This window comes from Oreochromis aureus, linkage group 14, assembly GCF_013358895.1.
Source record: "Oreochromis aureus strain Israel breed Guangdong linkage group 14, ZZ_aureus, whole genome shotgun sequence".
Classification (NCBI taxonomy): Eukaryota; Metazoa; Chordata; class Actinopteri; order Cichliformes; family Cichlidae; genus Oreochromis; species Oreochromis aureus.
This window is the reverse complement of record NC_052955.1, coordinates 6,728,687-6,755,642: the sequence shown is the minus strand read 5'-3', so window position 1 is coordinate 6,755,642 and position 26,956 is coordinate 6,728,687. Positions and strand designations below refer to the sequence as shown.

The 26,956-nt window shown below is 40.2% G+C and overlaps 2 protein-coding genes across 2 annotated transcripts; one reads left to right on the top strand and one right to left on the bottom strand.

Annotated features, from left to right (window-relative positions):
- Window positions 1–104: 104 nt before the first annotated feature.
- Window positions 105–9,463, top strand: hnrnpul1 (heterogeneous nuclear ribonucleoprotein U-like 1). The gene is made up of 16 exons (XM_031760384.2): window positions 105–236; window positions 714–993; window positions 1,219–1,509; window positions 1,835–2,045; window positions 2,145–2,218; window positions 2,530–2,669; window positions 3,107–3,206; window positions 3,293–3,405; window positions 3,589–3,855; window positions 4,031–4,153; window positions 4,270–4,398; window positions 6,432–6,600; window positions 7,336–7,599; window positions 7,814–7,962; window positions 8,052–8,258; window positions 8,569–9,463. The coding sequence occupies exons 2-16, from the start codon at window positions 756–758 to the stop codon at window positions 8,683–8,685; spliced, it is 2,592 nt and encodes an 863-aa protein (XP_031616244.2). The 5' UTR covers window positions 105–236; window positions 714–755; the 3' UTR covers window positions 8,686–9,463.
- Window positions 8,926–23,059, bottom strand: rasgrp4 (RAS guanyl releasing protein 4). The gene is made up of 17 exons (XM_031760385.2): window positions 22,561–23,059; window positions 16,682–16,857; window positions 15,972–16,083; window positions 15,706–15,768; window positions 15,468–15,599; window positions 15,170–15,311; window positions 14,116–14,289; window positions 13,860–13,976; window positions 13,007–13,282; window positions 12,833–12,913; window positions 12,458–12,562; window positions 12,219–12,328; window positions 11,958–12,108; window positions 11,816–11,852; window positions 11,330–11,461; window positions 11,024–11,217; window positions 8,926–10,540 (listed from the first exon to the last, which is right to left on the bottom strand). The coding sequence occupies exons 1-17, from the start codon at window positions 22,575–22,577 to the stop codon at window positions 10,433–10,435; spliced, it is 2,127 nt and encodes a 708-aa protein (XP_031616245.1). The 5' UTR covers window positions 22,578–23,059; the 3' UTR covers window positions 8,926–10,432.
- Window positions 23,060–26,956: the final 3,897 nt, after the last annotated feature.

The following is a 26,956-nucleotide window of genomic DNA, read 5'->3' as shown; positions in this document are numbered from 1 at the left end:
CTAAGTAATTAATTATTATTAATATGGTACAAATTAGTTAATGGTAAACTCGCGCTATTTGGTAGCTCAAAGAAGTGCACCCCAGTGTTTTACATTTGCAGCAGAATAATAAATTCAACCAACCGGCTCTGCTTAACTTCCGGTTCTGAGTTTGGTCAGGTTTGTGGCGCCAGGGGGCGGTAGCAACTCTTTCAGTCTTCTAACACGACTTGCCCGCGCAACTTGGGTGAAAGGAGGTAGGCCTCAACCTTGTTTCGTAAATATATTCTGTTTCAGTACTAAACTATAAGCGGAGTGCACAGTGCATTATCTCCTGGACTTGCATGCAGACAAAGTATGGGTTGCAGCTTGCTTATTGTCTGAGTTTCTTCCCTTGCAGCGGCTGTCGGTACGTTAGCTAATGCTAGGCTAAGAACGTTAGCTGCTCAGCGAGATCTTCAGACGAGTAATAGCATTAGCATCTATTTTAGGGATAGTTTTGTCTTGCAAATGGTTATATTGGTAACGGCTGCAATAAAACACGAGTTTAATGGTTCACAGACGTGTAGTGGAACACTCTTTAGTCTTACAGAATCTGTCCAGCGTTGCTAGCTTAGCTAAACGGCTAACGCAGCCAGGCTGTGGACACGGTGCCGCGCAGCAGATAACATTTGAAAGTTATAAGGCAGTGTTTTTAGAAGTACCTGACCATTCCCCCCCCCCATTTTTTGTAGCAAATAAAGACAACAGCCACCGAGTAGACATCTAAAATCACAATGAGTGTTGACGTGAAGAAACTGAAAGTCAATGAGTTAAAAGAAGAGCTCCAGCGCCGTGGCCTGGACACCAGAGGCCTGAAGGCAGACCTCGTAGAGAGGCTGAAAGCCGCTCTGGAGGCTGAAGCTAAGGCTGATGCTGGTGAGCAAGAGGATAAAGGGGATCAGCAGCAGGAAGAGGAATACGGTGATGACTACCAAGACAATGAAGATGAAACGGATCCACAAGAGCAGCAGGGTAAAGTACTATTTCATTAAACATTTCACTTCCATGAAACTAGTTTTATTACGTTGTTTTGGACTTTGATCCAATTTCTGCCCTTTGCTGGCATTACATTTTAAGCACTTCACTGTGCTTGAGTATAAATTAAAGTTTCAAAGTTGGGAAATGTCAACAAACTCTTTACTTTACAACCTAGAGAACACCTAAACCTAAACTAAGTTTAAAATTTTACCTTTCCAGATTCAGAAGCAGCTGAGGACTATGGTGGTGGTGATGAAGCTGAAGGTGATGCCCCTCAAGATGAAGATGAGGGCCGAGATTCAGGTGGTTACTATGAAGAAGAGGAGGCAGAAGGTAACCCGTATGAAAGTCAGACTCCTTCAGACTCAGGCCACAATGTGCCTGACTTCACAGCAGATGAGGATATTCAGAAAACTGACATGATGTCTGAGGAAGAGACCAAGCCTGCAACAAAGGAAGAAGTGGAGGAGGAGGAGAATGAAGAGGAGGAGAATGAAAAGAATAGACAAGGTAATTTTTCATTACTTTTATTACACAGTTGATTTTTATAGTCTTGTATTCATCTCTGATGGCAATGGTTGAGAATAGAAACGCTTTTCAGAGATTCAAACGTTTTACTGTTACTTACTGCCGACATGCAGAGGTGGCACAATGACCCAGTGATCTGCTTAAACTAAATGATGCTAAAGGTAGTGTAAAATTTTCCTTGTGGACTTTGGCAATACAGTAAAGACATGTAAACCAAACACTCAAACTGCTCTCATACCTAGTAGAAAAATTTCATGAACTTGTTTTCATGCTAAAAGGTGTTATGTGTGTTCATGTCTAATTATAGAAGTTAAAGTAGAGGTCAAAATGGAAGATGAATCTGAGGGTGCAGGTGAAAGGCAACAAGATAATCAGCACGAACAGCCGCATGGGGAAGATACCACGGGCCAGCCAGAGCAAGTCAAAACTGAAGCTGAGAGAGGTGGACACTATGGACGTAAGAGGCCATATGAGGAGAACAGGGGCTACAGCTATTATGAGCACCGTGAGGAGAAGAGGTGAACTTCTACATGGTTTTCTAAGTTAACACAACTGTCTACACTCGGAATGGATAACACAAAGTGTACTACAATAAATACTCTGGTGTTATTATACAGATCCCGAACACCACAGCCTCCTGCTGAAGATGAAGAGGAGAACATAGACGACACTCTTGTTACAATTGATACATGTAAGTATGGTACATTTAAATAGTGTGTGAAAAAACTAGTATCAGTGTGCTGTCTATGGTTGTTTATAAATACCAGAGACTATGGGAAGTTGGACTGTTGTAGCAGACAAAGAGTCAGTTATTGACTACATGCTTTTGTTGATGGATTACCTGTAACATTTTGAATATATGTATGCTCTGCTCTAATCTACAATGATCATGAGCGCACACTATAGCTGCAGAAAAGCGGACTAGATGTAGACTACCATCTTATGGCTGATATAGATGTGTTTGATGTTTTATCTAAATGTGCTTAACTCTTTGGTTTTCAGACAATTGTGATTTGCACTTCAAAGTTTCCCGAGATCGCTACAGTGGTTATCCACTGACCATTGAAGGCTTTGCTTACCTTTGGGCTGGGGCACGAGCAACTCATGGAGTCACCCAGGGACGCGTGTGCTATGAGATGAAGGTAGATGGATGCGTTTCTCCAAAGGCTTAGTAGTTTTAAAACTAGACATTTGTGCTGATGAGGTCAGACCTATTTTATGAAATGCTACCAATTTGGTGTTGTGTAATGATTACTGATACATGAAAACTTTGTGTTAATTATTGATATAGTGGATGGGGAAACTTTACTATTAACAAGCATTATCGTCAAATGTAAGAATAGCATTACCCTGTTGGCCTTTAAACCAATGTAGTTGAAAACACCATTTTTATAGAAGCTCTAGTTAACTTTTGTTTTGTTTTTGTTTTGGTTTTTTTTAACTAATGTCAAGTAATCCTTCTGGTTCTCTCACACACACACACACATACACACACACACACACACACATATATGTATTAGGCAAACAGAAATCTTACTCTTTAAGAGAAACTTGTGTTTGACTTTTTTGTTTTTTAAAGATCAATGAAGAAATTCCTGTGAAGCACCTCCCCAGCAGTGAGCCTGATCCCCATGTGGTCAGAATTGGGTGGTCTCTCAACCACTGCAGCACTCAGCTTGGTGAGTGAAGCATCTGTCACAATACTCAACATGATGTTTGCTTGGTCAAATAATAAAACAATTGTTTTTATCCTGCAATGTTTTAGGTGAGGAGCCATTTTCCTTTGGATATGGAGGAACAGGAAAAAAATCCGTTGACTGTAAATTTTCAGACTTTGGTGAGAAGTTTGGCGAAAATGATGTCATCGGTTGTTACATTGTAAGTAATCGATTAATTATCTCTAAAGCTTATCACATGAGAATTTCACACATTTCTTTAATAATGTATTCTTTATTTTAGTTATTGTGTTTTTATTCAGTAATTATGGTAGTAATTTATCATAATGCTCGCATTTTGCATATTTTACAAGTTGAGATGTTTTCTTTGCTTTATCACTTTAAGGACTTTGACAGTGGTGACGAGGTGGAGATGGGCTTCTCTAAGAATGGAGTGTATTTGGGTGTGGCTTTCCGGACAACCAAAGAAGCCTTGGCAGGCCGTGCCCTGTTCCCTCACGTCCTGGTTAAGAATTGTGCAGTTGAGTTCAACTTTGGACAGAAGCAAGAGCCTTACTTCCCCCCACAAGAAGGATACACCTTCATCCACAATCTGGACATGGAGGACAAGATCAGAGGTACTAAAGGACCTGCCAGCAAGTCTGAATGTGAGGTAAGTTGGCTGTTAAATTGTACTATATAGTACATGAGGTTTTTGCCCCCACATTTGTTGTTGTTTTGGGGTGACTAAATGCTTGACTGTTAATTGTAAGTTAGCCACAATTTGTTAATTTAATTGTAACCAAAAAGTAAAAATTGATGCAGCACTGATCAGAGTTTTGTTTCAGATTTTGATGATGGTTGGCCTCCCTGCCTGTGGAAAAACCACTTGGGCTGCAAAGCATGCAGAGAGTAACCCGGAGAAGAAGTACAACATCCTGGGCACAAATGCTATCATGGACAAGATGAAGGTTGGTTTTGCTTGTTGTGGGGGTTTTTTTTCTCATTACATTGTGAATGCTGGTTCTGTTCAAAGTCTTTATTTATTTTCAAACAAAGATTTTAAAATTTATCGCTTTTTCTGCAGGTCATGGGTCTGCGCCGCCAGAGGAACTACGCCGGGCGCTGGGATGTTCTGATACAGCAGGCGACTCAGTGTCTGAACCGGCTGATTGAGATCGCCGCCCGCAAGAGACGCAACTACATTCTTGATCAGGTACTGCCCCTCCAGTTACACTCTGCTTTAATACTCACCACAGTCAGTCAATGTGCCCTGATGATCACTCTCTCTCTAATGGACTATTTATTTATCTTTCAGGGGGTCTCTGTGTATAATAGAGTAGAAGAAGCATTGATCTCCCTCTTGTCACTTGCTTGTCATGATTGTAAAAGAAAATGATTAATGGCTCTCATAAGTGACAGAATATGTTATGTTTTCATCCCGCAGTATATTGCACTTGCTATTCCCTGTCATAATACAGTACTGTTTGTCTTGTGAATTTCAACAATGTACAAGTAAACCATGACTTTGTAAAGATGTTGAGAAACAAGTAAGCTCTGACTGGTGAGTAAGAAAAACACCTTCTGTTGCTAATTTAATAAGACAGAGTTGATAGCTTTTTAAAAGCTATTTTTTAAGTGAGATATATGGAACTTTTGAGTGTGTTTTTAAATAAATTGACCCCGAAGGTAAGTACTGACTAACAGCCTTTTAGATTTTCAGATCTTTGAGCTCAGGAAATGTGGGAAAAAAAGGTAGGTGGGTCTGATGGTGGACTGTGGCTTTTCTTGGAAACTGTGAGTATTTGCAGGTAGGTTATATATGTGTTGTCTGGAATGGGACGAGAGCTCGTATGAAGAAAAGGTGAGTAAAGGTAAGTCTGAGGGACCCGTGAGACTAGCAAGCTGTTTTTGAAGTAGCATGCTCTGGTAAATGGTGCGTTTCTGACATGTTTATACTCGATAAAAGTTGTAAAGCTGGTACTTTAGACACAGAATCTTTTCTTTGAGGTATGTGATTTCTTTGTGTATTTATTAAGGAACAAAAATCCTATTTTTTATTTTTAGCTTTTGGCATATATTTAAAGGTAAATTGGTTACTAATAAAAACTTGTATAAGTTTCTCACTGTTAAATTGTGAGATCATATTCATTACAAATTTAACTGACATTGGCATTACTTTGTTTGTTGGTCAGTGGAGAACACACTTGAGTTCTGCTGGATGAACAGAGAGATTGTTTGAAGTTAATGCTGTGAGCTGTTTGCCAGAAACAGAGTAATAAAGTGTCTTAACTGCAAGTCTTCTATTTGAATGTCATAGCATGGGTCAGTTTGATAGTTGTGCTTTGGCAGTTTTAATGTCACCTATAAGCCTAATTTAGATAAAGTGTAATTATTAAGTCCTGATTTGAAATTTGGATTTGTGAAGTGTTTTCATTCGGTTTTGAGTTCTTACACATGCTGCAAGGATTATGAAGAAGATGTGATTTATAGTGTGGCTACATTTGACAGTTGGCACATTCATCAAAGCGAAATTTAACCATGAGTCGTTCCTGCAGATCATTTTTATGGAATGTTATGGAAGAACAATGTAACTTTTTTTAGTGTATAATAATGAAATTAGGTTGTTCAGAGCAAGATATGAAATATTTATGTATTTGCTATTCCACCTGGTGACTACTGCAAACTATCTACATTTATAATCGCTACATCGTAATAGAACAATAATTGAATTGATTTTCAATTCAGTCAATCGAAATGGTAACTGTAATATTATTGCCCTTTGGTTTTATCATTGTAACTGTTCATCTGGGGCATATTTAAGTTCTTTAATGTTTGAGGTGAATACAAAATCCTCACATCTTCTCTCAGTTACTGCTCTGCGTAACTGTAGCAGTGCTTTTGAAGCATATTTACAATCAGCACATAGTCATCGAATGAAAACATAATTGAGTGCGCGCATCTTGACTTTGTCATGAAGCTGACAAAGCAGACAGTTTAGTCAATGTGGGGTCCCTCTATTTACAATAACTTTCTTTAGCAGTCACTGGGTACCTGGACACACAGACCGCGAGGTAAGTCTGTGGAGTGACGAGAGGCCAATAGTACCTGAGTAAAAACGTAGACTGACGTCCAAGCCAAACCTCTCTCACTTCATTATTGCAGGGTTCCAGCTTCCTTCCAGTGGAAAGCCATTACAAATAAACAATAACAAACAAGCTTCTACTTCTTTCTTGTCACCATTGCTAGACAAATGTTTATGGATCAGCAAGGAGACGAAAAATGCGTCCTTTTGAAGGTTTTCAACGCAAGGCTATTGTAATTTGTCCCACGGACGAGGATTTAAAAGAACGAACATTAAAGCAAACCAATGAGCAGGGGAAGGATGTGCCCGATCATGCTGTGTTAGAAATGAAAGGTAGGAATGCTGTGGAAACAATAAATAAAACACCAGATCTACTTTTTTACTTTTTTTCTATGTGTTGTCTCTAAAATCAAACTTGGAAGATGCCCCCTCCCCCCTTCCCTCATCATAGCCTTTGGCCAGATATCAGACCTGGATATTTTTAAAAAAGTCAACATGAATTTGATTCTTATTTTTTGCCCTGTATCTACCACTTGCCATTCAGTTACTTCTGATGCCCTGCAAACTGAGATTTCGGCTTTGTGATAGTAGAACCAATACTGCGCAATTGGCTTCCATGAAACGAACGTTTCCAAATGACACATTTACAAGCAGTGACATGCATATGTGTCTGTAAGTTAATTTGTAACACTCTTACATCAGCTGTCCTTGGTTTGCAGAGCTGTTTCCTCTTCTCACCAACTTTTTAGTTGTCCTTTGTCCCCCTCCCCACCTCTACTGAAGTCTCCCTCCTCTCCTGTGTCTGTTTAAACAAATGTTTCCTCCATGTTCCCCTGGAGGTAATTTTTGTTCCCTTTACCCTACCATCTGCCTCATTATCTGCTCTTAGTTTCTCTGACGTACTTTTCCCCTGTACAATAGTAATTAGTTTTCATTTTGTCTTCCGGTGGTGTGGCTGCTTCGGTCTTCACTACAACCCCCTACCCCTCTTTCTCTCTCTCCCATCCTTTTTTTTGCTGGATGGGCTGTCTCTTTCCTCTCCTGTGGTCATCACTGCCACTCTTGAAGCCAACTTTACTCTCCCTGAGCCTTGCGACTTCCTGGAAGCCGTGACGTACGCTGAGCTGCAGCGTGACGAGGCTGAAAAGTTGATGAAGCAGTACAATGAGGAGGGCCGCAAAGCTGGCCCACCCCCTGAGAAACGCTTCGATAACAGGTCTGGTGGGTTCCGTGGCCGCGGAGGTGGTAGCTTCCAGCGGTATGACAACCGTGATGGAGCTCGTGGTGGCTACCAGAACCGCAGTGGAGATGGAGGCAGTGGATACAGAGGAGGTAAGAACTCTTAAATATTATTTATTTTTTGATAATTTCAAGCTAGAAAGTTGGAACATTCAGGTTAAAATATGTTTCTGAACGCTTAATGATCTCAGCTTAACAAATGTTGCGCCTGCTTTCTTCCTTTGGCTTTTACATTGGCACAACATTTTTGCAAAACAAAATTATTCAATAAATTTCTGAGGATATTTAATCTTTTTGTGTTTTACAGGCTACAATCGTGGCAGCTATAACCAGAGCAGGTGGGGCAACAGCTACCGTGACGGAGGCTCTGATGCACGAAGTGGATATAACCGCAGTCAGCAGTCAGGGGGAAGCTACAGAACCGCATCCCCTTACAACAAAGGAGGATACAACCAGGTACTTAATACGATTCATTTATGCATAAAACACCATAAATTATAAAATGGAGGAAAAAATTATATCATTGTATTCTTCTTCACCCTCAGGGCTACAGCCAGAGCTACAATCAAGGGTACAACCAGGGAAGCTACAACCAGAATTACTACAGCAACTACAGTCAGTACCCAGGATACAGTCAGAGCTACAGCCAGACACCTGCCACTGGTCAGACGTACAACCACCACCAGCAGCAGCAACCACAGCAGCAACCACAACAGCAGCCACAGCAGAACTACAACCAGCAGTATCAGCAGGTACCACTAACGTCCATTTTATTGTTCTTTGAAGTCGGGCCGTTACTTTAATAGAGCTCAGTGGCAGAAATCCTAATGAATTCACTTTAGTAGTAATAGATCTGATGGTGGCCGAGTTTTATCCAAAGTTTTCACTGTAGAAAAACTGAATCACAAAGTTTACAACTTTAAAAACGGTGTTCAGCCTTTTTTTTTTTTTTTTCTCCACCTTTAAGGCTTTGGGAAGGGTTTAATGACGATGATGATGAAGTATCTCAAACTTGTAAACATACTTTTAACTCCTCTAAATGCTTCTTGCTTTGATTTACAGTATGCTCAGCAGTGGCAGCAGTACTACCAGAATCAGAACCAGTGGAATCAATATTACAGCCAGTATGGCAGCTATCCTGGACAAGGCAGCCAAGGCTCATCTTCTGGTTCCCAGTAGCTTCCCTCCTGCATCTGTACCTGCATCCACCTGTGTCCTGAACACCTCTGATAACTGCAGAAGATTGATTTTTGTACAGTCCCACATTGTGTCTCCAACCATAACATCCATCTGATTTAACACAGTAGCCTTCATTTGCCACCAATCAGTGTACACCTAAATTACATACAGTTTGATGTCTTTTCATTATTTTTACTGAATTAAGTCTTATTCTAAGCAGTGACCGTGAAGTGGTAGATGATAGGTATCAAGACATTTAATGAATGTTATTGATAATGCATTCAGTGTGGATGTATGAAATCCACATTTACTACAGATTGAAGAGGTAATTGTACATTTCATAGTGTGAAGAAGGCAGGAAAAGTACAGCAAACCCTGAATACTTTTGCTTGCTTTGAGAAGAACAAAATGCATGCTTTTTACATCCATGACCCTGTCCTGTCTTGCTTTTTAATTTTCAGTTACCGATTTTACATTTTATTTACTGCAATAGACACCAAGCATTATGAAACACATTTTTTAAATAGGTGTTGATGCTGTAGTATTTAATCCAGTCTTTGATTGAGAAAAATATTTTGCCACTCTTGTTGACTAGTTCTATGTGCAGGGTTTTTTTTTTGTTTTTTTTTCCATCCCTTTGTGATTGCGCATTTTGTCTTGTAGTTTAATCCTGTTCTTTTCAAACCATTTGTTTTCTACCTGAAAATGAAAATCAGATTTTGATCAGTTATGCAAACTGTCTTCTTGTCTTTATACAATAAATGCAGTTGTATATGCCTGTAGTTGTTAATGTCCTTTTTTTCCCCCCTTCAGTGAAGTCAGACACAACACATACTGTCTTAATAATCATTGATATGTTTTTCAACTTCTTTTTTCCCAACAATTGTAAATCATGGACATAACAAAAGGAAGCGTTTAGCTAAAAATCATACGCCAAGTTTGGACCATATGCATGTGCAGTCATAAACATTGGGAAGGAAATGAACATTTGAAGTTGTAGTCATGATGGCCGATTAGGCTTAACAAGCTCCTTTTGCTATTCAAGTGGACAATATAGATGATGAAGTTTCAATAACAAATACTTTGTGATTTTTAACTAACCTTTTCTGACAGCTTAATTGAGTAAAAAACATATGAAATCCAATATTGCCATTATAGAATTTGATGTGCAAAACTCTATTACCAACTGGGCTAACAGATGCTAAGGTAAAACTCAATAATATAACTTTTTGACACATGATAAATTGATACATTAGCTGTTTGTATATGAAGTATCCAATCGACAGCCAAATAAATAACAGTTAAAATAGTTTTCCATTCTTTCCAAATTGACGAGTTGTCATATAGCTGCCAGTGTTAAAATTAACCACAGTTTTGTTGAGGTTAGTGTTAATTTCCTACCCTGCATGTGTATATATTGTATGATCAGGAAAAGCCTGCCTATAGGTTGGCATAAATTAGGAAGTAAGGTGGTTTAGCACCAGAAAACCAAGGCACCAGTTCAAAACAATACGAGGTGTTCCTCAGTAGGAAAATCCATGTTTCTGAGCCTGATAACCAATAAAATAGGAGTGACAAAGATCAAATGAAAAACATCACACAACCATGCTTGAAACACAAATGTGTCCTTTGCTGGCCTTCTAAAATAAGTGGCCAGTAAATAGTATCAGTTCAACACGAGTCAGACACGGCTTTGTCCAAAAAATGTGTTTGTGTCTGTGCTTTGTCCATGTGGGGAAATGAGTGCTCAGTCTGGCTCCCTGCTTTTGTCTTTGTACAGATGCAGCTCCTCCATCTTCTCCTGCAGGAAGGAAACAGGCATGGAGCAGCGGGTTCTGTGTGGTAGAGTGCTGACCTGAAAAACAAATGTCAAATTAATCATAAAGAAACTAGTCACTGTTTGTTTTTTCTCATTTCACAAAATCTTGCAAAGTGTTTTAAACTGCACTTGTAATGCTTTAACTCCGAAAGTAGTACCTAAAATATGAGGTCGTAAAGTCTCAGCAGTCAGATGGACAAGCTGGACACAAATTATTTTGCTGTTTTATAACAACGTGCATGAAAACGACAGTAGAGGGAGTCATTTAAAGTTGTACATATCCAAGCTCACAGTATTCTTAATTGAGTTATCATTTTGTACTGTGTCTGGTAGCAACTCAGTTTTTAATCTTAAATGAATCATTGCTGGAATATTTTATTGTGCAGAGGGATATTGATATTTGCTCATTTTATGTAATCATGGCATTTTCGACATAAAAACAGGATAACAGAGAAGAAAAGGTTAAGAAACCCTTCCTTTCTGAATAATCACTTTGCAGGAACTTGCACCATTTCTCACCTTTCTCAGTGATGGACGAGAGTGAAGGTGGTTTCCCTTTTTGTCCTTCTTCTCAGGTGTCCAAATTCCAGGATCCGTCTGAGTGGAGCGGTCCGACAGTACTGATTCACTGGTGTTACTTTTCCAGTCCAATGTACCCTTGTGGTGCTCTGTTTCATTACTCGGGGGAAAAACAAAGGTCTCCTCTTCTGAACCTGACAAAAATAAATAAATAAATGAATAAATAATTAATTAAGTTTAGAGACTTTTTACTGACAGAGAACAATGTGTGCTCTGCGGACTGTATATGAAGAAGAAAGGACGCACTCCAGCTGTTGCCCTTGGTTCTTAAATCAGGTGCGGGGGTGCATGGACAGGACCCGGTCGTGTTTTTGTGTTTTTTCAAGCACTCAATTCCCACCAGATCTCTACAGTGTCTGTGGCAGTTTATCCCACAGTCTGGAACACAGAGAAAATGTTGAGCTTTTGAAGCACTACCACTTTAAGGATTCGTTCACTCAGATTACAAAAACATTTGTGGATTATCCAGAGTAATCAGACCATTGTTTCTGGAACAACATAGCCTATTTCAGTTTTGACGTGTAATTTTGTAATGCTTTTAGCGCTACAAACTAAATTACTTCAATAGCAGATGAAATGTCAAGAAGCCACATGTTCAGAGAATTGTCCTCTTAAACTCTGTCTTTTTCTATTGGGCAAATTCTTGCTCAGATCAAGCTGATTACTCTTGACAGTTGATTAAAGGTTAAGATCTGTGATCTTAGAGGTTTATTTTTGTGTTTCTGAGCCTACCTTTACAGTGGTAGCCCTGTTTGGTGACACCCCATAGCTGCAAGATATGAAAAATTACAATTTGACTAAATTTCTACAAAACCCAAAAGAACAAGAAGAAAGAAAGAAACAAAAAACAACAAACAAAGCTAATGACACTCACAAAGCCTCTACATATATCACAGAATGTTGGTCGTTTGTATGTGGTTTCATGGAAGTTATGCGCGTCATTGAAGTTGTACCCCAACTTGGCACATACGGACATTCCCCTCATGAAGTAAGAGGTGATTTCTTCACGGCTGATTTGTCCCTCCCTAGGCAGAAAATTTTCCAAAGTACAACATAGATGTAAGTAAGTTGTCCTTTCTCTGATTTGCATTTAGGTCATGACAAGAGGCCCGTGTGTGAGCTGCAGCTTCCTCACCTGTCAGTTTCTTGAGTACAGAAGGAGAAGGGGAAGTTGGCTGCTATTTTTTCAAATTCCTCCAGTGAAATGTAGCCATCCTGATTGTGGTCATAATTCTTCATTATGGACTGCAGGGGGCAACAGAGCGATCAGATATTTAGTTCCACTTGTCAAGGAACAGTTTGCTAGTTCTGCTTTAGGCTGCCAAGTAATAAGGAAGTGAGAGACAGCAGGTTGTTGCAGAGTCACATACTCACATCCACCATCTGTTTGACGTGTTTAGATATGGTGTCAGGGTCGAGCCTGGGGGTGACTCCCGAACCCCACTCTGCCACTACTGGGGGTTTAACTGGAGCTACAGGCTGTGGACAAACAGATGCAGCAATGAGACACAAAGACTGTCAGACAAGCAAGAAAGCACACACCCACCACATAATACACTTCCCTAACGTACAGCGCTTTGATGTGGCTAACTTTGATGTATTTAAGCACTGCGTCTCTGCTTTTGTTTTGAAGAACATGTTACACCCACAGAAAGTGCACAAATGTCCACCCGCTTATAAGAAGAGGTTGAAGTAAGTGTGAACCTGTGTACCGTTACAAAGAGCATTGTTCACTTCAGCTCTACTGACCTGAACCTTGGGGTTCTTGGGTTCCTTGGCATATGAGAGTTCATATATCTCATCCTCAGTGTAGTATAAATCTAGGGAGAGCTGAAACATTAACACAGAACAGAATTTTAGATGTTTGTGACTTTGTGCTATCTAACTTTGTAAAAATCCCCATCTAGTTTCTTGTTCTAGTACCGTGAGCAGATGCAGCAGGTCTTTGTTGGCCTCAAAGGGTGGTGTACAGCTGTGGAGGGCCAGCAGGTCGTTAATGTTGCTATAGAGGTGCTGCAGCTTGCTCAGGTTGATCTTTTCCTCATCTATGTAGTCCGGCAAGGCCTCATTCAGCGAGATCAGATCCTTTAGATGGACACCCAAAATGGGAACCTTGAAGCCGGTGCACTCATTGTAAACCCGACGGTAGTTGCTGTAATTACTCCGCGACGAGAGCAGCTCTGTCATTTCACTGAGAGCCTGGCAGAAAATAAAGATTGACAAATGGTGATTAAAAAATATATGTTTTTAAAATATTGAATTAAGCCTTTTTTTTGTTTAAGTGGCAAACAGTGAATCGTCTAAGGGTAATCTAAGATATGGCAAACCTATGCACACGTTTGTCCAGTTTGTCTAGAAACAGCTGGCTAGCTGTGATGAGACCATACAGCTAAAAATGTAAAAATCTATAAAAATCTTGTCAGGATATGACAAAGCAACCCCAAGAGGGCAGTTGAAGGTGTTGTCCCACACAGGAAAACAAGAGGTAAAAATGTGATGTGTACCAAACACTTCTCTGAGTTAATGTTACGCCCCAAAACATTCTTCCTCATACGTACAGTAAGTTTAATCGATGTGTAGGACATGCAAAAATCAGTTTTTGAATGCCACCGTATCTAACAAAGCATAAAGAATTACCAGAAACACCACTTACTGGGTTAGCAGGTGAAGAAACAGACATTACAATGATTAAGCAAAGCAATGTCTAAACATTCACACCCTTGTGGCGTGACAGGCACTAACACTGACTCATGATTACACGCAATATTTAAAATACCTTAGTGACATCAGGAGGCAGCAGGTTAGAAGTGTCTTTGAGGCGGGAGATTGAACTGTGACAGAGGCCTCCAGTTACGGCCATGAGAGTGTTAAAGTTTTGCAGAGATCGAAGTTTCTAAAGGGAAAAAAGCATAAGAAATAACTGTAAATTAGAAAATGTGCACCTGAAACAGTAGACCTCTTGGCAGCCAAACCAAAATGCGTCTTAGCTCTTTTCTCCAGTTCTTGTGATGTTTCCTCCCCAGGTACTTTACCTGAGCCACATGAATGAACTTGGTGAAGACCTGGGCTCTCTGCTGGGCTGTGTGTCTGCTAAGAATCATCAGCTGGACCCACTGGGAGACTCCATTACACATCATCACTGAACGCTCCAAAGCAGGATTGTCCCGGACTGAACCTCGTACTACATAACTGCGGTAGTCCAAGAACTGTCCGATTAGAAAAGAGTTCAAGCAATAAAGGTTATTCATAAAAATAAAGCAATATTTTAGCCTCTGATTGTGACCTCAGAGTAAAAGAAAAAGTTGTGGCACAACTTTGCAATTTCACAAACCATCTGGAACATCTGGAGGGAGCCCGATTGTCAGTAAAACCAAAAGATACGGTGACCACTATCCACTGTTTGGCACCATTTACTAATACTTTGTAAAGGGACTGAGATGTAGGTACTATTAGGTGAATTGATACACTGAAACCATTTCCCATAAAGTGTTCACACTTCCTATTGAAAGTTAGAAATGCCATCAACTACAGTGCAAGTTACACAACAGGATTACTCAGAATGTGGCAGAAAAACTTATTCTTACAAGTAACATATTACTGATAGTGTGATTAAAACAAAATGACCAATGTTCATGGGAAGTGTCACCATTTAAACTGTCTGTCAAAAATACTGTGAACCTTTAACATTTTTACAGTATAATATTTTTACTTTAACATACTTCATGCTCAGCTGTGTCTAGAATGAATGAAAATGCCATTAAACTACACTGTTTAGCAAAAAAACTCAAATGCTGACAAAGAATGATTAACTAAAGAGCTTTAGCTTGAATCTTAGATCATTTTATGTTTTATCCATTAATTTTGCTACTAGCTTATAATAACATTTTTACTAGAGGACTAATTATCATAACCACATAATGTACTGCTACTAATAATAATACCAAAAGTAAAACTTGTCTATGCATATTCATCAACTCTGAGTGCTTATTTCAGGACTAGGAACATCTCTGTGAGTCATGGCAACATGATGGTGTCTCATCGGGTGAAAAATTTAAGAAATAGGGAGAAGTTGTTTGGTGAACTTACTGATACATTACAGAAGTTCTTAAACTCAAGGTAGCTGAGATGCTCAGCCATCTCGTCTGGCTCCATGTGATCGAATATTAAAGATACCTTCCTCTTCTTCACAGAAGGTGAGGGTGCCTGTGATATGTTCAGGTGAGGGCTTCTAGGAAAGGGAAGCCAGGCAACAGGACAAAAATAGTCATTCTATTTATAGAATTGTTCATTGTTTATATATATATTTTTAACTGTTTTTAGACATATTTATATATATGCAGTTTTTTCAGGGTACAACGGTAAATCAAACAGAAACATGACTCACAAGCAGGAGTTTTCAATGAGCTGCGAGTGTTTCTCCTCTCCATCTGACCGGACCAGTGCCCACAGGTCCCCCATGGTCTGTTCAAGGTGGGGGTCCACCTCAAATACCGCTGGGAACTGGCTGATCCACTGCCTTGCCACAAAGCAAAACACAAAACATGTTTACTACTCGCAAATAGAGCAGGATAACCAGTTCCGTCACACTCCATCATTCAACGGTCTTGAGTGTCCTTACTCACCTGGCAAGGTGGCGGATCTGTGTCCGCCTGAGTCCTCTCTTGTCGGAGGGACAGTCCTTATAAGTAAGAATAATAGTCAAGGATCTAAACACACTGTGCAAATTATTCCAAACAGTAGGGATATATACTTGAAATCTGCTTTGCAAACATGGAGTGCAAAACAAAGCCATGCTTGTTTCCTGATCTGATTAATTAACATGGGCATGTGATTGGGAGCAGTGCACCAGTGGAACCAGAGTATTACACTGAGTGGCAGTGGAGGATATAGAGTGAGAAGTTTCTGGGCAAATGCCTCAGATGGCACAACCCAGCTGTGCATCATCAGGGTCATGTGGACCAACTGGGTCCCTCTTGGGCTGGAAGTCTTGCCCTCTGAATCTGCAAGCAAAATGGAGCAGTGGATTCACAGGAGGAGGATTAATGTGATTAAAAACAACAAACAGTGCAATAGGCAATGAGTTTATGTTACACCAAGCAGCTCAGGTAGAATGGAGATTTCAGACTTTCTCCAGGTATGCCTGTTTTATCAACAGAAATATATATTAATTATAATTTAAAGGTTCAGTACAACCAAACTACCTAGTTTTATTTTATCCTAACATTTCCCTAGGAAAGCTTTATTTTATGCCAGTTAACTAGATCATTATTTTGAGTTTAACAGTTGATATCCAAAAGGACCTGCAACTTATCTTCATTTGATACCAAAACATGTATTTGTGTAATTTTAATGAACTGACTGATACACCAACAGAGGAGGCGATAGAGAGATTTGTATAGTTTAACATTGCATGGGAATGACTGGCTAGCTTCTGTAACCCAACAGAACAAAGCTTGATTGTATGAGACTGCTCTTTGTCTCTCTCCATCCCACCCTGTCAGTTTCTCTCACCCCCACCCCCCACACTTTCCCTCATCCCTCAATTATATAACCTTGTTGTTGTTAAAGTGTAAAACCACATGGCAAACAGAGACTGACCAAAGCAGTTTAGGCAGCGCTGTATGAGGTCATCCAGGCTGGCAGCACTGGCACTGGGAGCAGAACTGGGGCTCTGCAGGGCCCGGGTGATGTCCTGAGGACTGGGACATGTATTCCTCCTCCGGTGGACCAGCTTTTTGCCCTTCAGCACACCAGGACTCTCCACATTGGACTTCCTAAGAAAGTGAGACAGACAGAAAGGCAGATAGACAGAGTGAAAGCGAGAGCAAGAGAGGGAGAGAAAAGGGGAGCATAAGTAGCCTAAAAAAGTAGAACAATGTGTGACGAGATAGTTCAAGCCAGCATTAGAGGAAACACAGCTCCCCACATCTGATAAGCTCTGCTACAGCTCTGCTGCTGTCTGAGCCATCACGCACAAGCAGACTAACTGCACGCAACAGCTCAGACGTTTCTCTAAATTTGTCAAATAGGTAAAAGACTTGGAGCAGTGGGGGACTTTTCATTACAGACATTAGATAGGTGGCCAGTCGTGTCACACATTTAAATGTTGTACTGTATTTTTACTCCTGTGCTTTTAGAAACTTTATAAGAAGTAGTTTTGATGGGTTTTTGTTTTTTTTTTCTTTAACCGCAGGTGCTAATGGTGACATAGGCCAGAGCAATTTTTATTTTTAAACTCCTATTAATGTCACGGAAAATCTGGAACAGACAATATGAGAGATTAAATAAGGCACAGTGACTGCTATAAGTCCTTATGTTTTTGATAAGTGCTACTGAAGTTACAAAAAAATCTAGAAGTCTGAAAAAGTAAAACATTAAAACATATTTGGATGCTGTTAGTATAAAAATACATCACCCATCAGTGTTCATAAGACACTGAAATTATGCTTTCTTGTTGTCGAATACAAAATAGATTTACCACATCTCACAAGTAAACCAGGCAAGAACGGAAGATCTCTCTTTGATTCACCTCGCAGCCTATAGATACAGTATGTAACCACAAGACCCATTTGTTTTAGTAATCATACACTGATGACTGGTGTCCTGCTACTGATGTGGCAGAACGTTGATGCTAATTTTCCCTTTTTTGGCCTTCAATGGAAGTTTGCAACTGAGGAGAATCCAGCCTAGTCATAGCATATAGGCCATCCCTTTGTGCATACTTTACGCTGAAGCTGGACTGATGCTGAGTGCGAGTAGGGTGACAAAAATAACTTTTTAGACAACAAAGATAAGGGAGAGATACTACATTTTATGCTTAAACACAACAGTTTTCTGTTTCATGATTATGTTGATGCTTCCTCTTCAGATCAGTGGCTCGGTTGTGCAATATCTGACCGTGTTTCACAATAGCCAGTGAAATTCTTAACTTTTTTATTGGTTTCTATTCTTTGCTTTTTCATCTACATTTTAACTGGTATAGTTACCTCAGTTTTGCAAGAGACTTAAGAGAAGTCTAGATCCACAATTACCAAACATTAATGAAACTACATTTTGCAACAAACCTGCCCATTAAGAGTGTCTGTCATTTTTTTAAAAGCTTTGTGTTGCACTTAAGACATTTTGTACTCATGCATCTGAGCAAACACTGAGTAGTATGTAACCAATATGAAACTGTCAGTCTATACTGCAGATAATATGATGAAATTGCCAGGAAACAACTGTGAGTTCAGAGAACTGGTGACAAGTTCCCTGAATGACCAGACCTACATCCCCTTCTCTTAACCTAAGCACTCAGCTTATTTCCCCAACCCACTCACCACATGGGTACATTCTCATATAGTTTATGCATTACTAAGCATACACCTGCACCCACTGTCCAGACACTCAAAAAAATATTAAATGGCAGAACACTTATAGATACACAGGAACATGTGGTGACATTCACTTATCTATTTATACCACAAGCTGCCTGTACGTGCTGTTCCATCTAGTCATCACGCAACATATTTCGCTCACAGAGACATCTAGACTCAAAACATTAGGGGGATGTCAGTGATGAACCAGTCTCCATCTCTCTTCTTCCTCGTACTCAGGCTCCAGGTGGCTGGTTTGGAAACCTGCTGGGCAACAAAGATCTGCCTCTCGTGCTCCTCCCCTCTGCCTCATTACACAGTCTGGCTACTGAATTCAAAACACTGACATTAACAGCACAGCATGCACCATTGTGAACTAATATATTTTAAGGAGAGGAAAGCTTGTGAAATCAAGATGCCTCTGTCATTTTATCTATACTTAGCTGCCTTTTAGGTTTATACAAAGGTGTACTGTGAAACTTATATCTCATGCTGGATAAAGTCTTTGCTTTAAGTTGTTACATTCTGTAGAGACTGTGAAGTCCATCGATTAAAAAACAATGCAATTTGTGATTTTGACTATACAGATAACACTGACTTAAAAGTATGAACAACGTATTACCTGACCCAGATTGAAAATGAACCAATAATCCCCTAATTCATTAACAGTCTCAATAAATTATGACAATACCTATTCTATGTTCTCAAGTGTTTCAAAGTCTGTCATTTCTTTTACATGTTTGGATTGAAGTATGTACACTAATTTTGTAAATTTAAAAACAAAACTCAGTGGTTTTCTAATCTCAATGTCCTTTGCAACATATCACCTTTCTCTTTAACTCAGTGAATTCACCTGCTGTCAAAGCACTTGCACATACGTGAGACACGGCAACTACAAACAGAAATGCTGACGGGGAAATGTTGTTGATGTCATAACGTTATTCAGGGAATTTCCCCCGAGTGCTGAGTAGGTAACACAGAAAACATCAGTCAAAGATATGTTGTCTGTGTAGTGACACTGACCACCTTCAAAGACAGAGAGCTATTTGAAAATAGAGTGTAGTGGATATGGATGCAAATTAGAACACAGTTACTGTTTGGGAATTTGCATTGACTTTTTCCAAAGCATAGGGCAACTTGCATAAAAAGAACTCCCTTTATTTAGCAGGTCATCTATAGGAACACCTTTTGTGTTGAAAAAAAAAATCCTTGTGCGCATGACATGACATGACGTACTTATTAACTTGGATCCTGCTCCATTGCATCACTGACTCGTTTTTTAGGAAGACCTTCCATTCCTCATTTTCCTCACCAACTCCTACTTTGCTCACTTTTTTCCTCTTCCTTCATCCTTGTTCTATTCATTCCATTCAGGAAACAGCTTCTCCTTTTCTCTCTGGAAATCCCCCTCACTCTCTTTCCCATCTGTGTTGAGACTCCTGGCTAAAGATCCAGTAACCCCCTCCCCTTGCTCCTGCTCTTGCTCTCACACTGGCGGGGGGATATGCAAATTCCTCTCTTTCTTTCCTTAATTGATTAATTGAACCCCAGGCCCTTTGAAGGCCTTGTTTGTGTACTGCTCTTTTCCCCTGCTCTCCCCTCTCCCAACCCATGTTCTTGTTCCCCTCTGCATCAAGAGGATGCATCTTCTGCAAGGAGCTATTGACCCCCCCTCAGTACGGTATATAGTGCAATCATATAGTCCTGTGCAAAAGTTTTGAGACATCCCCAAATTCTTTATATTTTGCTAGGAAAATGTGAGCTAGGGGCAGCCATTCACTAAAACATTCAAGTGTGTGTGGAGATACAGTGTAGAAACACTGTTTTTTCAATTATAATGAGTAGGCAAGCTTTCCTGTAATTCCTTTAAATAGTCCTCAGGAAGAGGTCACGCAGCCTCTTCAAGAACATTCAAAGTTCATTTTTGGATGCTGGCTGCCTTTTGTTCTGTTCTCTGTCAAGATCTTCCAATGCTCCCTCAATAATGTTGCGCTCTGAGCTCTGGGGAGGCCAATCCATGACCTATAGTGTTCTGTTATGTGCTTTCAATCCAGGTATGTTTTTAATGAATTGGCAGTGTGTTTGGGATCATTGTCACATTGAAAAATGAAACACCTGATATTCAGATGCTTTGCATGCTCAATCAAAATCTGACAGTACTTTTGTGTATTAAAAAGTCATTAATGGCAAGACCTCCAACACCACTACCAGAAAGGCAGCGTCACACCATGACAGAGCCGCCACTGTGTTTTACAGATGGCTATAGACACTGACTGTTGTACCTCTCTCCTGACCTTCTCTGTGAATACTGAGGACAATTTGAACCAGAATTTTCAAATGTGGATTCATGATTTCATAAGACCTGCTTCAGCTAATTTTCACTCCAGTTCCTGTGTAATTTGGCCTGTTCTCCCTGTTTCCTTCCATAAGAATAGTGTCTTGAAAGCCACCCTTCCACTGAGACCATTTCTGATGAACCTTTAGCAGATAGTAGCTTGACTGACTGAAGGGTGAGATGTGTTTCTCATGTCCTGTATCACATCTTTGAAAATTCTTCTTCCTATTTCTTAAGGACTTGACATTTAGATAATGTTTATCTGCTGTAGATAGTTTGCTAGTCCTGGTACTTTTTCTTTTGTCCTCCATTTGTCATAATTTCTAAGCACACATTGCAACCAATCCAATGCCAATCCATGCCATTTTTTTACTAGGTCTTTGGGAATCAAGCACAAATACTATATTATGTGTGTCAAAGTTCAACTAAAGAAACGGGAATAAATGATGAGGTGACAGGCTGCTAATAGGAAAATGGCTAAATATACAATTTAAAATGGATTCATTCCTTGGGTTATGTGCATTTTTTATACTTGAATGATTCATAGGTTGGTGTTAAGTGGCTTAATGAAGAAATAACAATAACAAAAAACAGAACAAAATATTCCCCTGAAAATGTTCAGGTAAAAGACAGCCAATATCCAAAAAAACCCCAAAATGCTGAAAGACCCTTAGGACGCTGTTCAAGAGCACTTTACAGTTACAAGAAAGTCTGGCTGTTTGGAAGCAAAATATCAAGAAATAAGGAGTGGCTCAAGACTTTTACTCAGTACTGTACCTGTTCAACTAAGCACTACACTATGTTCTCTCCCATTTTTGGAAATTCTCTCTCTGGTAAAAAACAGATGTATATTTAACCTATAACAATAATTCTAATGTGACTTACTTCCCTAATTTCCACTATTGCAATTTAGTTCCACGTTGAGTTTGTTGCATGCTTCTCTTTGGGGTTTTTTAGAGATTTTACAAAGATTTCTACGTTTCAGGAACGTGTTATTTATTTTCTTACATACTGTTAAACTCATATGCATAACTGATTAAAATCCAATGCTGACCTTATGTGACTGTTCTAGAAAGCCCTGCCACTGAAGGGGAAACTCTATACCCTCAAAGTCAGGTAACTAATTGGACAAAACTCACATTTGGCTACCTCAACATTTAACATACAACCCTTCATTCCAGGTAATCTGATAAGATCTGTGGTCACAACTGCAGCAGTAAAAAAGTGCCTCTGAAAACACAAACATATAGGTTCTCTGCTGTATCTAAAATCTAATGCAAAAAACGTCACTGCACTGACGTGAAAAAGGAGATTACTGGACAGAACAGAAAAGCAGAACACATTTCCATGGAAAGGCAAGCAGGCAGCTCTCCACAGGCACGCACAACTGTTGAATGTTGGCTCTCACTTGTGTGCAGTACACACAAATAATTTGAGAAGTTGATAGTCTTCACTGATATGCAGGTCAAAACATTAGCTGCAGCCTTTATTTTAACCCAAAGCCTCCATGTGCACAGTGTTGAATATGACAATAAATGGCAGAAGAGGCATACACTAGATGCAGAAATAAATGTCCTTGTTTCTCTTTGACTTTGTCAAGAGCCTTTGCACAAACCACACCACATCTCAGTTACAACCTCAATGTTCACACATCACTGCTGCACTCAAAACACTTGCTGCTGACACATACTTAGACTTACACTTGTTAAGAAACTGAGGTGCAAATGGTTCTGAGCGCAGCAAACTCTTAGTTTTAACGCACTGTCTCTTTTTTCTTATTTAATTACCTTTTGTTCTTGTTCATTGCAGAGTTCTTCTCCTCAGCAACACTCCTCCTCCACTGGTGATCCGTACAGGCATTTGAGCACGTCTCTACAGCTCCATGGTTGGCCTTGCTCCTCCTTTATCTCCTCTGTGTCCTCTATGTGTTACTGTGCACTGGACAGCAAGAGCAGGCACAGCAGGGAGGGCTGCTAGAGGTCGAAGGCTGCTCACCTATACTCATCGACTAAACTCCGCGCCTAAGTCCTGCTTATCAAACAACTCTATGAGTGAGTTAACCTCCTTCTCGCTTTATCTGTCAACCACAAATCAGTAACAAAACAGACTTCATGCCTCCATTTCCTGCAACAAAGCAGACATGCCAAGACAAAATGCCCCAAAGAAGCCTCGAAGTAGAGTGCAAAAACTCGCAACAGTCATTCACTCGTCCCCTCAACATAAACAAGTCAGCATCTTAAATGGAGGAACTGGCTCTGATAGATAGGGGAACTCACATCAGTTTCTGTGTGTGTGCTTGTGTGTGTTTGTGTGTGTGTGTGGCCGTGTGCAAGGGGGAGGGGAGAGCGAGTGAGAGAGAGAGAGTTAGAATTGTGAACACAAATGGAGTACCAATAGAGGAAGGAGGAGGAGAGTTAGAGAGAGATAGTGATGAGCAATCATATGAGCATCAGTGTACTTCAAGAGGGGAACTCTCGGGTTCTTTTTAAGTGTCAACACAGGAAAAAAAAAATAGGCCACACCTTAAAGCCTCTTTCTGATACAGTTTTCTGTGTCACTATCAAATCCTGGCAAAAAAATTAAGTTACTAAGGAGGAATCATCAAGGGGCTGGTGACACTGTTGAAACCGGACACGTGTCTCCCCACTGGATCTCCAGGGTCCCCCACATCACGTCTATCTTCCTGATTTCTCCCTTTTCTTCTTTTTTTAAACTGCCGCTGTCATTTCTCAGGGTAGCAAGTGATTACACAGGGAGGTAGTGTTTGTGCTTGTGAATGTCGCTGTGCAGCTGGACAGGGAGGCTCAAAGGAATCCTTGTTTTAACACCCCAGGAGGAAGAGGCAACCAAACAGGGGACATTAATGTCCCCAAGTCTGCAGAGGTGGCTTCTTTGCTGCAGGAAGCTGAGTGGCTGGCAGAGACAGTGAGTGGGCGACACGGCATTCAAAAGCAAAGAGAGATGCACAGGGCTCCCGCAGACCTTGCATGCCAAGTCAAAAACACCTAACATGCTTTTGGATTTCGCTGAGAAGTTAGATTATTGAAGAGCTCCAGGGGAGTTCATGCACATGTTGCAGAAAGACACAACACGCCATTTCCGGACAATGTGGTAAACTTACTGTAATCTTAAGCAATGCTTCTTTAAAACAGGAAGCGCCACTCAGCTGGTGAAGAACATTGGACAAAAGAACAGCTAGTGCCATTTTACTATAACTCAACATGCTGGCACGGCGACGTTACCTGCAGGACATCCAGTGCGAGTTTTAAAGCCCCCATAAGACTTTTGTCGTAACCACTGCGTATATTTTTATATATTTTTTGTATCTATTATGTTTGCAAAGTACATATTTTGAAAATATACAGCAAAAACACCAAACGTGATGCTTACAGTCTACAGAGCAGCCGTCCTGTTACGTGGAAGAACTGAAAGTTTCATTACTTCACGTTTGCAGGGGATTCCTCCCTTTGCTTTAACCAGGTTTCAATAAATCAGTAAAATAACTCCATTTGAGTTAATTAATCAATTCCTTTAAACAACACCTACCTTAATTTAACTGTAATACTGTCATGACCTCTAATATATATTGTTAATTAATTATTTAGCTTGAGAGACACCTGTAAAGCCTTGTCCCATCAGTTCTCTGTATTATATTGCCCCCTTCAGGCGTACCGCAGCAACTGCACATAAAGCCAGCACGATTCGTGAGTTGGCAGAAAACGGGAGTCAGCAGGTTACTTCTGAATCAAGACTCATACTCCCAGAATTCATGTTAGTTCCGCCTCAGTGGCGTATTGCCTTCTTCTCCGCCTCTTTTCCTCCTGCTCTCCGTTATCCGCTGGAAGGAGTTGTGTCCCGGCGAGCAGCGTCCTGAAACAGCTTTTCCGCTGCCAGCTGCGGTTGCAGTGGGAGATGGATGAGAAAGAAAGCATGCTCAAGGATGCCAGATGGAGACAGGGGAGGTAGGGATGTGTGCATGAGCACAGTGTCTGAAGGCTGGTCACCGTTGCTGTGAGAGTGTGATGCGCTTTTCTACCCCCCAGCACTCAGACTTCCAGATTTATTGTCTGGTGCATCCCTGCTGCCTGTCAGGAGGGGTGTGCCACGGACGCTCCTGCAGATCCACTGTTTCAATCAAAAGCAACTGTTGATTTTCTGAAAAGATGGCTTTTCCGGGGCAAGTTTGTGTAATGCAAAAAATATTTTTTGGGAGGCCTACATAGTTGATTCACAGTAGAGGCAGCTGACAACATTGTGTCTAGATGTAATGTGTTTTTTCCAAGCTAAACTGCTATTTCTTTGCTTTTCAATGAATTATATGATCCCCAAAATAAGGTATAAAAATTAAAATAAATTAAAAATATCAGTTTTCCTTGCACCGATAGTACTGTTCACACTGCTTGTTAAATTCAACCAGTCTGATCAGTCAACAGTTTAGGACCCAATGATAATGAAGTGATATTAAACATAAAAAGCAACAAATCCTTATATTTCAGGAGCAACGTTTTTGACATTTTCTTATAAGTTGCCAATTTTTTACAGAGTAAATGAATAATAGATTAATTTACGGTGGAAATGAATGTGTTGTTCATCACTGAGTCAATTTCATTATGATTTTACCTGCTGGATTCTTTCCCAGTCACTGATGAGTTCATCTCTTTATATGTTAAACCCAGGCAGCACTAAAACCGTCTAGAGGCTGTTGATAGAGGTATTGCTTCAGATAAGTGACAGGAAACTCAAAATAATAGGCTGGTAATGAATCACTATTCTTAGGGGAAATAGGAAGGTTGCTACTTTACCACTGAAGCATAAAACTGTAATTTTATGGAAGAGTGTAAAAGATCAAAGAACTAATTAAAAGCCAGACAAAATATCTGTGCAGAGTGTCTCGTTCAGTTATTGACTGGGCTGTAAGAAAGCGTCAGTGGTGTCCACCACACTGAAAGTGCCAAGCTGTAGGTTGAGCTGTACTTTGATCCAACAGATTACGTGATTACTTAGACAAGGATGAGAGTTATATAATATACATTTCCTGTAGTATAGTGGTGAAAATAATAATCCTGAATCAACAACGAGTCACTCAACAACACCTGCATGTCAGCTGTATGACAGGCAAGAATCTAAACCAGTTCTTTGTAACAGATCAGTTTTTTATCTTCAACTATTGTTCAAAGAATACAAGTGATGTGATGACACAACTTCTCAGCATAAATGTGGGCTATGAAGTATTTATCATGTTTTCTGCCATTTCATTTCAAGGCCACGTTTCAAAAAACAAAGAGATGAAAACATTGCGTCTTGTCAGACTTAACTTTCCCAGCACAGACGGGCTGTGTTGGGAAAGTTATGAACCGCAGTAGTTTAGTTATTTGTCTAACAAGTTAAATATCTCGAGAAGAGCTACGAAGCCCATTAGGGTTGTGTCAGGAAGGTCATCTGGCATAAAAATCTGCCAGATCAAACATGCAGTGCTAACCTCTGTGGCGTCCTCTTGAGAATAAGGGAACAGCCGAAAGTAGCTGCCAAATTGCAACCAAATAATGTCTGATCAAACCACACAGATGAGCTTAATGACTAAAGATGTTTGGTATCTAACATAGCTGTTGTTGTATATAAGTTCATTTTGATTAAAAGATTAATCAGCACTAAAATGAATAATGAGCCATATCCCTATAATAAATTTCTTGTAAGTCTGACTTGCAATACTTAAACATAAAACAAAGAACTAATACAACCTGCTCATCAAGTGATGCAAATATCTGAATTTTCAAATAGCTCATGTTGGGCCCAGAACATGAACTATGGTGTTAATATACTGATACACTATTTATCCCAAAGGGTTTTCTTGCAAAGGCAGCTACAGTAACTTACTCACTTTGAAGAGCTGAGGTGTGTTTTTTGTGTGCTCTTATTGCACGCTCCCCAAAGGCTAGTCCTCACCCCTCTTTCCTTTTATAGCCTCAGACATGTGGAAGAAGGGGAGGGTGATGGAGGGGGGCAGCCTGTGTGAAGGAGTGGCCCACTTCTACAAACATGGCGCCACGGCTGGATGTGAACGGTGTAAATGTGTAACAAGGTGCCTGCCCCTCCCTCATCCACCCTCCATCCCTCCTACTCTCATCTGCTGTTGGGGATACGATCCAAAGAGGAGAGAGAAGACGGGGAGAGCCTTGCCTCCTT